We start from the raw sequence: 14,545 nt of genomic DNA, 5'->3' as shown, positions 1-14,545 counted from the left end.
ATCTATCTAATCTTGGCATTACCATCTTCTGATTAAAAAAATGGAGAACACGTTTCCACTGCTAAAATTGCTCCCCAAACTATTTCCTCAAGGACTTCTGCCCCAAATCTCATATCTAAGATATAAAAAGTCCATTCAAGATTTGAATCCTCCAAAACCCCTTACATTGCCTGGTTAAGATACAGGAAAAATCAGAGACCCTTTCTTCACCTCTAATCTTCAATCAAGACCCATCACCTAGACTTCTCAATAATAAAGTATTGCTAATTCCAGGCTGGTTTCAGAAAATGAATCTTGCATTTAAAAAAAAAAAACACACTTGGGAAGCAGCCCAAAAGAATATTTTGGAATTCATGAGCTGAAATGGCTACCCAGAAATAGAAAAAAAAATCTGTTAAACTAATCCAACTAAAAAACCAAAATAGTTACATTTTAAATTTAGCAGATCTCACTGCTACCATAAAGAATTAGGCATTTATCAGAAAAGTTAGCAGAATCCTGAGTCAAGTGGTTTTATTTTATAAAATAGATACAGGAAAGATATCAGAAGACATCAGAATAAGCTTCATGTTTAATTCAAATTATTTGTGCTTGAGACAGTGATGGACAGTTAGCTCAGCCCAGATTTTATCCATAGCAGTCCACATTGGTTCCTTTTTCCCCCCTTCTCTCCCTCCAAGTTCATGCAATTTTGTGGGTGGGGCTATGTCAGAGCAATGAACACTGGGCTGTGCATCAGTGTAATTGAGACAGCATGGAGGGGTTTTGACTGTCTGGCCGGCCAGCCAGCTCCCTAGGGAACTCTCTTCACATCTATCCATGGTTAGCTGCCATCCTTTGCCTTTTCTCCTACTATTTAAGAGTTTGGGCTAAAATGCACCCAATATTAGTTAACTACGAGTTTACTAGACATTGATCACAAGTCATGGGAGTCAGTTGCCAGCATTCGCCAGAGCTGGCAGGCAGCCATAAAGACAGGGCTAAATTGTGGCGAGTCGAAGAGACTTAGTAGTTGGCAGGAAAAAAGACAGAGGCGCAAGGGGAGAGCCAACTGTGCAACAGCCCCGACAAACAAATTTCTCTGCAGCACCTGCGGAAGAGCCTGTCACTCCAGAATTGGCCTTTATAGCCACTCCAGGCGCTGCTTCACAAACCACTGACCACCTCCATGCGTGTATCCATTGTCTCTCGAGATAAGGAGGCCCAAAAGAAAAGAACTAGTTTAAATACCCTTCCCTGAATTTGCCAGCTCAGTGCTCTGGAAGAACATTGGATCTCAAACTTGACTTCAGATTCTTGATGTCTCTGGACATCAGGACCACATTGGCTACTCTATGACTCAGCCGTCATAGATCTGCTGTACTTTGCTATAAAAGTGACTTCGATCAGTTTAGGACCTTACCACCACAACTGTAACTGAGACTCCTACCTTCACTACTTTTGGATTTTATGGTAACCAAATATGCAATTACTTTTCTGCCCTGCAACCAATTCTGTACACCTCCTGGATTTTCAGTCCCATGAAGATACCCCCCACTAGTACATCCTTCAATACTCTACCCTCAAAAAGCTTCAGGACTTGATTTGTTACACTGGTCTCCGAACTGTCAACTTGTCGATGCTTCTTGCTGATTCCACCTCATCAACATACTTACCCCCCACCTGACCTTTGACCTTAAAGTCTGGACCCCCTCCTTTTGTTTGTATATATACACACAAGTTCTTTACCCCTAGACCCATCACATCTCCTTTCACTGCTCCACCCAGGTACTATGTCCTGAATTCCCGAGCCCAACCTTCCTGCTCTCTTGCCACCATCTGATACTCAACTCCCTCTTGGATAAGCCTACAGCTGCCTTCTGTCTCCCTTGGCATCCCCTATTAAGCTCATCAAGCAGCAACCCCAACGGTCCTATCATATTGTGCCAAGCTTCCTTCCAAGTGCATCCACCAGGGACTAATCTTGCCAGTCCTACCTAGCTCACCCCTTCCACTCCTGGCTCCCTCAACTGCCAGTGGATCAGTTCACACACCTCCAACCCCACTCTCCCCCACATCTCCTTCCAGAATGTCTGTTTGTTTATGAACAAGACCCTTGCCATGAACTTATTGTGGATGAATGCATTGACATCATGGCCTTATTCCTCAGTCTGGTTTGTATCATCTTCCCCCTAAACAAAAAGGTTCTCTGCCTGGCTATATTTTCCATGTGCCCTGCCAAGATAGTCACAATGGCAGTGTGGCTCATCACCAAATCACATTTTGGCCTGATCCCCTACTCCTGACATTTTCTCCTTTGAGCATCTCATCTTGTTCCACTCCTCACAACCTGCCCATCTACAATAAAAAAAAATTGATATCTTTACTGCTTTCCTTCCTCAGCCTCTATACCAAATGACATCCTGATTTCAACAGCCATCGACTCATCATGTTAGAGTTCACTGTCCTCTTATCCTCAATCTCTCCCTCCATGTAAAGTCTCCAACCAATTCATAGCTACACCAATGACATGGATATCAAAGTAGCAAAACCACACATCACAAGGCAATCCAATCACTTCCTTGCATTACTCTCCACCCACATCACCCTTCTACATCAAACCCTACCTCCTGTATCCATCCCTGGAAAAAACTATCTACTAATTCACTTACAAATGCACTTTTAAAATCCCAACAGTATCCCTTCACATTTCCACAGCTGCTGATTTGCTTAATCACATCCTCACCTCCACCTTTGATGCCCTAACCCCTAATAAAACTATTCTCACCTGGTTGTTCCCCAGTACAACCCTCACCTCCACTCTCTCAAGTCCAAAGGGTGCAGGACTTGGATATGGTGGACAATTGGCATAGCCATTGACTGCCAGATCTGGCTGGATCAAAGCATTACAGGTCCTGTTCTCATCTGCCCAAATTGCTCACTGTTCCAGCATCAGCCTGGAATGCTGAGACAACTCCCAGCTCTTCTCTACTGCAAACTGTCTGGAACCCCTCTCTCCTACCTCCAAAAAGAAATGAGAGGAGCTCATGGACTTTTGTCACCAAGATAAAGACCATTTGATCAACTGCATCTGCAGCTTCCCTGCTTTCCCTTGGCCCACTGGGCCAAACTTCTAAAAGTTTCCCCCTGCCTTAGCCCTGAACTAATGCTCTAGTTTCTCATTTTCCCTCATACCCATCCTAAGCTCATCTTGTCCATGAGACTCATCTCCAGCTCCCTCAACCCTATTCAGTAAACTGGCCATGCAACTTCCCCTCCTGGTCTTCATGTTAGCTGATATTAACTGATTATTCTCTTCAGGTATTGTCCCTCTCCTTCAAATCTGCCAATACACACAAAAACCCCCTTTACCCCTTTCCTCTTCAAAGTCCTTAACTGCACTGGCAACACCCAAATCCATGCCCATCTGTCCAGGAAGATGTTTTAATCCCTGCCACACACTGAAACTGCTGTTAATCAAAGTCACAAATGACATCCTAGATTCCGACGAAGGTAAAACTATCCCTCCAAGTCCTTTATCTTTCTGCAGCCTTTGACAGTTGACTATATCATCCTGCAATACCTCACTATTGTGTAGCTGGATGGGAATGCACTCACCTGGTCCAATTTTTATCTAACGTAGCTAGAAAGTGACATGCAATGGCTTCTCTTCCAGTTACTTCTGGTACCCAAGTATCATTTTTGGTTCCTCCCATTTCGCATCTATGCACTGTCACGCTGCTACATTTTCACTGTATGCTGACAATACCCAGCTCTACCTCTTGATTCCATTGCTTGCCCAATATCCAGCACTAAAAGAACAGAAACTTCCTCCAATGAAACATTAAGACTAAAGCCATGATCTTTGGTCCCTACTACAAACTCAGTTCTCTAGCAACTGTCATAGGCAGAGCAGTCTGGTCACAACTTGGTGTCATGTGACCCCAGGTTGAGCTTCTGGCCACACACCCCATCACCAAGGTCACTTATGCCTCAGCTTATCGGCTTCCAAAACTCTAATCAATGCCTTTGCTACCTTTAGACTTAACTATTCCAAAAAAGTCTTGGTCAGCCTCCCTCATTCTGCCCTCTAACTTATTTAAAAGTCATGCCAGCATGCTTACCTGCATCAAGTCCTATTCACCCACCACACGTACTTGCTGAGTTACACTGTCACCTCGTCAAGCAACAAGAGTCTCACTCTTATTTAAGTCCCCCCATAGCATCTCCTGCCTTATCTATAATCGCCTGCATCCCAAAACCCTCAAGATACCTGCACTCATCTGATTTCAGCATCCTTTATTTTATGGCCATGCTTTCAGATGCCAGGCCCCAAAACACATTCCCTCCCCAAACTTCTCCAGCCATCTACTTCTGCTAAACTATTGGCCATCTGCCCAAACATTGTAATTGTGAAACCTTGCTTTATAATGCTCCTGTGAAGTACCATGGGATGTTTTATGTTAAAAAGGTGCTATACAACTACAAGTTTTTAAAACTATAAAATCAAAAGGCAAGGGAATGTTAAAGAGCCCCTTCGACTGTAGAAAATTCTCAGCTGCCCAAACATGCCATCCAGGGATTCACGACCTGCCTGATTTTCCAAGTGGCAAAGCACTTTCAACTCAAAACATTAGCCAACCAGCTTAACCTTTTAGCAATGCCAGTCATCTGCTCATTCTACCTCAGATGAAGTGATCAGAACTTGAAAGTCTTGCAAAGTCCATCATCTCAAGATTGCTAAATGGCTTGTTTCACAGGTATGTTTGTATCTAGCTGATTTTGCATTCACAATGTGCAGAAACTTTATATCTGAATTAGCAAATTCATCAGAAAATTTCAGGTTGAGACGTGTCATTTTGGTGCCACAAGATGCAAGACAATCAGATGGAATATTCACTTCTCCTGACCAAATGGAAATGTGATGTATCTACAGAACTTCTGTTATCAGTAACTAGGACTATTTCTCTCCCCCCCCACCTCACCTAAAAACAGGGCAATGGAACTATTCTTGTCCTATGATAAATGTTTGTTACATCTCCAATTGTAATTAGTCTACATTGAGTTTAGCAACTGCAAATTCAGTAGCGATTAATATCTCAGAATCACAGAATACAGTGCAGAAGAGGCCCTTTGGCCCATCGAGTCTGCACCAATGCATTAAAGACACCTGACTTGTCTACTAATCCCATTTGCCAGCACTTGGCCCATAGCCTTGAATGTTATGACGTGCCAAGTGCTCATCCAGGTACTTTTTAAAGGATGTGAGGCAACCTGCCTCTACCACCCTCCCAGGCAGGTCATTCCAGACGGTCATCAATAAAGCAAGATTCCTGCATAATTAGGGCATGATGGTCAGGATGGAGTATCAAAATAAGTGCTGCTTCTGGACCATGAAGAGTTTATAAAATATGACCATAGGTGGACTGACTTTAGGGCATTTTTCCTGTGACCTTCTTGTTCCATTCACAAAAAGGAGTTAACTCCTTGCTGGAATAGGATTCCATCACCCTCAGGTACTTTGGCCAGATGGCTGTGTATGTATAATTACCAAGATCAGGCCATTAAGCCATCTGAGGGGGGGGGGGGGGGGGGGGAGGAGAAAAGAAGAGAGAGAGAGAGAGAGAGAGAGAGGAGAATTTACAGCTGATTCTATGCTTACATAGCTGCATTCACAGATTCAATCAAAAACAGCCTTCCTCAAAATGAGGAAGTTCTGTTCTTGAATCAAGCTGGGGATCACATACAATAATTAAGACAAAAAAAAAAAACCAGTGAAGGATTTCAATGATCAATACTTATTATTTCACTGGTTCTGAACCATTCATGACTCCAGATACTGAAGTAGTCCATATCCATATGCAGCAAGACTTGACAACATTCAGGCTTGGGCTAATAACTGGCAAGTAACCATTTAAGTCCCAGGCAATGACCATCTACAACAGAATTTCACAACTCCTGACATTCAAAAACATTACTATTGCTGAATTCTCCACTAACATTCTGGGGGGTTACCACTGACCAGAAACTTAACTGGACCAGCCACAAATACTACAGGAGGTCAGAGGCTGCAAATTCTGCAGCAAGCAACTCACCTCCTGACTCCCCAAAGTCTGTCCACCATCTACAAGGCAGTAGTCAGTACTACCATGGAATAGATTAGATTAGATTAGAGATACAGCACTGAAACAGGCCCTTCGGCCCACCGAGTCTGTGCCGAACATCAACCACCCATTTATACTAATCCTACACTAATCCCATATTCCTACCAAACATCCCCACCTGTCCCTATATTTCCCTACCACCTACCTGTACTAGTGACAATTTATAATGGCCAATTTACCTACCAACCTGCAAGTCTTTTGACTTGTGGGAGGAAACCGGAGCACTTGGAGAAAACCCACTCAGACACAGGGAGAACTTGCAAACTCCACACAGGCAGTACCCGGAATCGAACCCGGGTCCCTGGAGCTGTGAGGCTGCGGTGCTAACCACTGCGCCACTGTGCCGCCCATACTCTCCAGTTGCCTGGATGAGTGCAGTTCCAACACTCGAAGCTTGACACCATATAGAGCAAAGCAGCGTGCTTGATCAGCACCCAATCCACTACTTTAAACATTTACTCCCTCCACTACTGATGCACAGCGGCAGCGGTGTCTACCATCTACAAGATGCAATGCAACAACTTGCTGAGCCTCCTTCAACAGCACCTTCCAAACCAGTGACCTCTTACACCTAGAAGGACAAAGATAGCAGACAAATTGACCAACACCTGCAAGTTTCCCTCCAAGCCACACATCATTCCAGCCTCAAACTATAATCACTGAGTGAAAAACCTGGAATTCCCCAACAGTACTGTGGGAGTACCAACACCAGATGGACTGCAGCAGTTCAAGGAGGCAGCTCACCACCACCTTCTCAAGCTGAAAGGCAATTAGGGATGGGCAACAAATGCTAGCCTTGCCAGAGACACATTCCATGAAAGTAGGGAAAATAGAATAAAAAGTGCTAATGGATTAGTACAAGCTTTAGAATATCAGGGATTTGAAGTGAAACAAAGTCTCCTTATTAATTGAAGATGGCCAATGATTTTCAATTTCCCTTTTCATTACACACCTAAAGTATTTTACATTTCCCTGTTCCAAAGAACTTTACCTCTCCAAAGATGCTCTCCTTTTCTCAACAAAATCAGCTGATGATGGATCTTCTTTTCCAACTTTGACTTTGGTCATGCCTTTAGAAAAAAAACATTTAGATTAGTAATGAAGAGCAAGGAATAATGTAAATTAGAGTTTCGAAATTGGAAAAGGACTGTCAATAGGATGGTGGGGCGGGGGGGGGGGGGGGGGAGAAAAAAAAGAAAAAAGCATATGATGCATGTCAGGTGGATTCTTCAAACAAGAATCAGGTATTAAGAAGTGAAGTGGAAGATTGGCTATGAGAATAGAACAGTTGTTAATGTAAAAAATCTTCTACTGGCATTTAAATAGCAAGTGGGTAGTTACAAGGCAGGGTCGGGCTTTTTAGGGGCAAAGAGGATGATATATGCTTACAGGCACAGGGCAAGGCTAGAATATTTAATGAGCACTTTGCATCAGTGTTTACTGAAGAACAGGATGCTGACAATATCTGTAGAAGCAGAGATGATAGAGGTAATAGATGGGGTGAAAAATTGATAGGATGTTCCAGAAAGGATGGCTACACTTAGTGGATAAGTTGCCTGGTCTGGTGGCTTGTATTCTAGGTTGCTAAAGGAAGTTGGGGGTGAGGAGAGTGAAAAGGGCTTGCCATAATCTTTCCTAGATAATGGCAGGAGTGCCAGAGGATTGAAAAGTGGCAAAGGCAACACCTTTGTTCAGGAAAGATGTGAGGGTATTGGAAAGAGCACAGAAAAGATTTACGAGAATGGTTCCAGGGATGAGGAACTTCATTTATAAAATATGTAAAAAACAGTCCTGACTTCAGTCAAAGAGAAGGCAGAGAGGTGATTTGATCAAGGTATTCAAAATCTGAGGGGTCTGGACAGAATAGATAGGGAGAAACTGTTCCCACTCATGAAAGGAGAATGAGGAGGCACAAATTTAAAGTATTTGGTGAGAGAAGCAAAAGTGACACGAGGAAGAAAAACCTCCATGCAGCAAGTGGTCAAGGTCTGGAATGCCCGAGTGTGGAGGAGGCAGGTTCAACTGAAGCATTCAAAAAGGGAATTAGACTGTTGGATGAAAAGGGAGAATGTGGAGGGTTATGGAGAGAAGGCAGGGGAATGGTATTACATGAATTGCTCTTTCAGAGAGCTGGTGTGGACACGATGGGCCAAATGGCCTCCTTCTGCACTAACAATTCTGCGATTCTGACATCCTTGGTAACTAAAGACTGGGCAGTTCAACATCAGTGGCAAGCAAGGTTTAGAAATAAGGGACAAAAACAAAACAGGCACTCGAGAGGTTTGAGTTAATTAAGGAGAGCCAGGTCACACTTGACTATTCTTATTGAATTTTTTTGATGAAGTAACAATGGATGTCTACAGGGATTTTAAGGAAGCCTTTGACAAAGTACTATAAAAGGCTGGTTAACAAAATTGAGGCTCAGGAATAGCAGTCAGTGTCAGCTTGGACAAAATTTAGCTTGAAGACAGAAAACAGCAAGTCATGGTAAAGGAGCATGCTCAGACCACTACTTTTTGACATACATCAAAAAGTGACTTGGATATTGGAAGAGTAAAATTTAAACTTGGAAGTAGGGCAGTGATGATAGTAATCAACTGCAGAATGGGCAGATGGAATTTAAAGAAATGAGGATGCATTTTGGCAGAAGGGATAGAGAGGAAATATAGACCAAATGGCACATTTCTAAAGAGTGTGCCAGGACAGAGGGACTGGAAACTCATGCATCAATCTTTGAAGGTGGCAAGAAAGTGTGTAGTTAGCAAAGCATATGTGGCTTTGGGCTTCCTAAACAGGAGGTATGGAGTACAGAAGCATGGAAATTATACTGAATCTTTAAAAAGCTGTCAGGGCCACAACTCTAGTACTGCATCCAGTTCTGGTGGTCACACTTTAGAAATAAAGTGAGGGTTCTTGGAGGGCACATAGCTGATTTACTGGAACGGTTCCAGGGATGAGGAATTTTAGTTACAAGGTTAGACTGGAGAAGCCAGAGTGGTTCTCCTTGGAGCACAGGAGGTTAAGGGGAGCTAATGGGAACAAGGACATGGGGATCAATTATTTCAAAAGAAACTGGATTGGCACTCGAGTGAAATAGACTCAGGGATACAGGGATAGGGCAGACTGGATTGCTCTAGAGCTCGCATGGGCTCAATGAGCCAAATGACCATCTCCTGTGCCATTTTGACTGACTATTCTACAGGCCAATAAGCACAAATTTTGTTCAGTGAAAACTTAAGGACAACCAGATTTCCAGAACCTTTGATTTGCTGCTATGTCCTCTGGCGACTAAGAGATTGAGGCAATTGTCAGAACCAGAGGAGAGATTTATTATAAAATACAATTACTATGATCTGAAATCACTGCCTGAAAAAAAGGCAGTGAAGGTAGATTCAATAACTTTCAAAAGGAAATGTGACAAATACTTGAAGGGGAGAAAATTTACAGGACCGAGGGGAGGGGGGAAAAAAAAGCGGTACTAATTGGTAGCCCTGGTCAAATTGGTAATCTGTCCTTGGAAGCAATATCTTCAGGAGTTTTTAAGCTTTGCAAAATGGATTCAATGGGAATCAGGGGGAAACTCTCCACTGGTTGGAATGATACCTAGCATCAGTGATGCTCAGTTTGGGTTCCGCCAGGGCCACGCAACTCCTGTCCTCATTGCAGCCTTGGTTCAAACATGGACAAAAGGCCTGAACTCAAGAGGTGAGGGGAGAGTGACTGCCCTTGACATCAAGGTAGCATTTGACAGAGTAGGGCATCAAGGAGCCCTAGCAAAACTGAGGTCAATGGGAATCAGGGGGGAAACCCTCTGCTGGCTGGAGTCATACCTAGTGCAAAGGAAGATGGTTGTGGTCATTGGAGGTCAATCATCTGACTCAGTTCCTCAAGGTAGTGTCCTAGGCCCAGCCATCTTCAGCTGCTTCATCAATGACCTCCCTTCAATCAGAAGGTCAGAAGTGGGGATGTTCGCAGATGATTGCACAACGTTCAGCACCATTCGTGACTCCTCAGATACAGAAGCAGTGTAGAAATGCAGCAAGACCTAGACAATATCCAGGCTCGGGCTGATAAGTGGCAAGTAACATCCGCGCCACACAAATGGCGGGCAATGACCATTTCCAACAAGAGAGAATATAACCATCTCCCCTTGACATTCAACAGCATTACCATCGCTGAATTCCCCACTATCAACATCCTAGGGGCTACCATTGACCAGAAACTGAACTGGAGTAGCCATATAAATATGTGGCTACAACAGCAGGTCAGAGGATAGGAATCCAGTGGCGAGTAACTCACCTCCTGACTCCCTAAAGCCTGTCCAGCATCTACAAGGCACAAGTCAGGAGTGTGATGGAATACTCTCCACTTGCCTGGATGGGTGCAGCTCCAACAACACTCAAGAAGCTCGACACCATCCAGGACACAGCAGCCCACTTGACTGACACCCCACCTACAAACATTCACTCCCTCCACCACTGACACAGTGGCAGCAGTGTGTACCATCTACAAGATGCACTGCAGCAATGCACCAAGGCTCTTAGACAGCACCTTCCAAACCCACAACCCCTACCAACTAGAAGGACAAGGGCAGCAAATGCATGGGAATACCACCTTCAAGTTCCCCTCCAAGTCACACACCATCTTGACTTGGAACAATATCGCCATTCCTTCACTGTCACTGGGTCAAAATCCTTTAACTCCCTTCCTAACAGCACTGTGGGTATACCTACCCTAAATGGACTGCAGCAGTTCAAGTAGACAGCTCACCACCAGCTTCTCAAGGGCAATAAATGCTGGCCTGGCCAGCATCGCCCACATCCCATGAACGAATAAAAAAAGATGGTGGCTGTTGGAGGTCAATCGTCTCACAGAATCACAGAACAATACAGTGCAGAAGAGGCCCTTCGGTCCATCGAGTCTGCACTGATACATTAAAGACACCGGACCTGTCTACCTAATCCCATTTGCCAGCACTTGGCCCATAACCTTGAATGTTATGACGTGCCAAGTGCTCATCCAGGCACTTTTTAAAGAATGTGAGGCAACCTGCCTCTACCACTCTCCCAGGCAGTGCATTCCAGACTGTCACCACCCTCTGGGTAAAAAGTTCTTCCTCAAATCCCCCTTAAGCCTCCTGCCCCTCACCTTAAACTTGTGTCCCCTCGTACTTGACCCTTCAACTAAAGAGGAACAGCTGCTCCCTATCTACCCTATCCATGCCCCTCAATCTTGTACACCTCGATCAGGTCACTCCTCAGTCTTCTCTGCTCCAGTGAAAACCTAAGCCTATCCAACCTCTCTTCATAGCTTAAATGTTCCATCCCAGGCAACATCCTGGTGAATTGCCTCTGCACTCCCTCCAGTGCAATCACATCCTTCCTATAATGTGGCGACCAGAACTGCACAGTACTCCAGTTGTGGCCTTACCAAAGCTCGGTATAACTCCAACATGACCTCCCTGCTTTTGTAATCTATGCCTCGATTGATAAAGGCAAGTGCCCCATATGCCTTTTTCACCACCTCATTAACCTGCCCTTCTGCCTTCAGAGATCTATGGACAAACATGCCAAGATCCCTTTGTTCCTCAGAACTTCCCAGTGTCAGGCCACTCATTGAATACTTCCGGTCACATTACTCCTGCCAAAGTGTATCACCTCACTTCTCAGTTAAATTCCATCTGCCACTTTTCTGCCCATTTGACCAACCAGTCTATATCTTCCTGTAACCCAAGACACTCAACCTCACTGTTAACCACTCAGCCAATCTTTGTCATCCGCGAACTTACTGATCCTACCCCCCACGTAGTCATCTATGTCGTTTGTCATTTATATAATGACTAGGGGACCCAGTACAGATCCCTGTGGTATGCCACTGGACACTGGCTTCCAGTCACTAAAACAGCCATCTGTCATCAGTGTCTCCTACAGAGAAAAGACTTTTGAATCCACCTTATCAAGTTACCCTGTATCCCATGTGCATTTGCTTTCTTGATAAGTCTCCCATGTGGGACCTTGTCAAAGGCTTTGCTAAAATCCATGTAAACTAAATCAACTGCACTACCCTCATCTACACACCTGGTCACATGCTCAAAAAATTCAATCAAATTTGTTAGGCATGACCTCCCTCTGAAAGCTATGCTGACTATTCCTAATCAAATTTTGCCTCTCCAAGTGGAGATAGATTCTCTCCTTCAGAATTTTCTCCAATAGTTTCCCTACCACTGACATGAGACTCACTGGCCTGTAGTTCCCTGGCTTATCTCTATAACCTTTCTTAAATAGCGGGAGCACATTAGCTGTTCTCCAGTCCTCTAGCACCTCCCTCGTGGCCAGAGGGGAATTAAAAATTTGGGTCAGAATCCTGAAATCTCCACCCTCGCCTCCCACAGCATCCTGGGACACCAATCATCCAAACCTGGAGATTTGTCCACTTTTAAGCCTGCCAAAACCTTGTCATTCCCTATGACAATTTGCTCAAGAACCTCTGTCTGAGTTCCATATCTACATCCTCATTCTCTTGGGTGAAGACGAATACTTCACAAGACCCTACCAATGTCCTCTGGCTCCACCCATAGATTCCCCCCTTGGTCCCTAATGGGTCTTACTCTTTCCCTGGTTATCCTCTTCCCATTGATATACTTAGAGAATATCTTGGCTTTTCCCTACTTTTACTAGCTAGAGCTTGCTCATATCTCCTCTTGGTTCTCCTAATTGCTTTCTTAAGCTCAGTCCCAGGAGTTCCTCAGGGTAGTGTCCTAGACCCAACCATCTTCAGCTGCTTCACTGACCTTCCTTCAACTATAAAAAGTTGAGAATTGGGGATGTTTGCTGATCTCAATGTTCAGTACCATTCGCAACTCCTCAGATACTGAAGCAACAAGACCTGGACAACATCCAGGCATGGGCTGATAAGTGGCAACATTTGCACCACAGAAATGTCAGGCAATGACCATCTCAAACAAGAGAGAATCTAAATCTCCCCTTGATGTTCAATGTCATTACCATCACTGAACCCCCCACAATCCTACTGGGGGTTACCACTGACCAGAAATTGAACTGGACAAGTCACAAATATTGTGGCTACAAGAGCAGGTCAGAGGCTAGGAATTCTGTAGTAACTCACCTCCTGTTTCCCCAATGCCTGCCCATCTACAACACACAAGTCAGGAGTGTGGTGTAATACTCTCCACTTGCCTGGATAGATGCAGCTCCAACACTCAAGAAGCTTGACACCATCCAGGACAAAGCAACCCACTTGACTGGCACCCTGTCCACCACCTTCAACATTCACTCCCTCCACCACCAACGCACAGTGGCAGCATTGTGTACCATCTACAAGATGCACTGCAGCAACTCACCAAAGCTCCTCAAACAGCACCTTCCAAACCTGTGACTTCTACCACCTAGAAGGACAAGAGCAGCAGATGCCTGGAACCACCTGCAGGTTCCCCTTCAAGTCACACACCATCCTAATTTTGAACTATAAAATCACCACTCCTTCAGTCACTGGGTCAAAATCCTGGAATGCCCTTCCTAATAACACTGTGGATGTACCTACACCAAGGACTTCAGCAGTTCAAGGCAGCAGCTCACTATCACCTTCTCAAGGGCAATTAGGGATGGTCAATAAATGCTGGCCTAGCCAGTGACACCCACATCCCATGAACAAATAAAAAATACAAGGCATTAAAAATTGTGCAAGCTGTGGATAATTAGCCCAAATTCATGCAGTACAGGCCCGATGCTTTGCAAAGCAGCCCAGCAGGACCACTGGAGTGCCAAAAACTGGAAGTTGCAGTGCAGTGACTGCCGGATGTGTTGGCGCCATTCAGGCTTAATAGTACTCGGAAATCACAAAATATGGGCCATGGTTTATATCAAACACTGGTGGCAACTCTTTGACCAAGGAACAGGCTGATTAAAGAAGAGTGAAGCAAGCCAACATCTCTACAGCCAAGCCCTTGCAACCAACACGAGTTGCTGGTAGATTCCCATGAGATGCACAAAACTAAACGGCTGAATTGTGCCAGAGACGAGGGTGGGGAAATTCTGATAGTTGTGTGTCACGACAGCTCCCCAATGCTATCCTGCCTCTGGGTGAGAAAGCAGCAACCTGTTTCAAGATGACAGGCTCCCAATTAAGGCCCCACAGGCTATTTTCAGAACCCAGCATTTCCCTGGTGTCAGACTGCTCACCCCTGCAGAGTCCCAAACCAGCAGCAACTTGTTGGTTGCCTCCCAGTGGCAGGCAGGAGGGCCACTGGCACCTCACTGGGCCAATAAGTGAGCTGCAAGTATGAAACGGCCATAGTCGCCAGTATTACTGTGGAGGAGTTCCCCTACACACCAATAGTCCTAGTAACTGTGGGTGGCCTTTAATTTTCAGCAGGCTCCCAAGTG

The 14,545-nt window shown here is 44.8% G+C and overlaps 1 protein-coding gene across 2 annotated transcripts in view; it reads right to left on the bottom strand.

Moving 5' to 3' along the window:
- Positions 1-14,545, bottom strand: part of snx2 (sorting nexin 2) — a 58,708-nt gene that overhangs the window by 29,209 nt on the left and 14,954 nt on the right. For both annotated transcript variants that reach the window (XM_068029915.1, XM_068029916.1), the window contains exon 7: positions 7,135-7,213. In XM_068029915.1, coding sequence (XP_067886016.1) covers positions 7,135-7,213 — 79 coding nt within the window. The remainder of the gene's footprint in view (positions 1-7,134; positions 7,214-14,545) is intronic.

This window comes from Heterodontus francisci, chromosome 4, assembly GCF_036365525.1.
Source record: "Heterodontus francisci isolate sHetFra1 chromosome 4, sHetFra1.hap1, whole genome shotgun sequence".
NCBI lineage: Eukaryota > Metazoa > Chordata > Chondrichthyes > Heterodontiformes > Heterodontidae > Heterodontus > Heterodontus francisci.
This window is presented reverse-complemented; position numbering and strand designations above follow the sequence as displayed.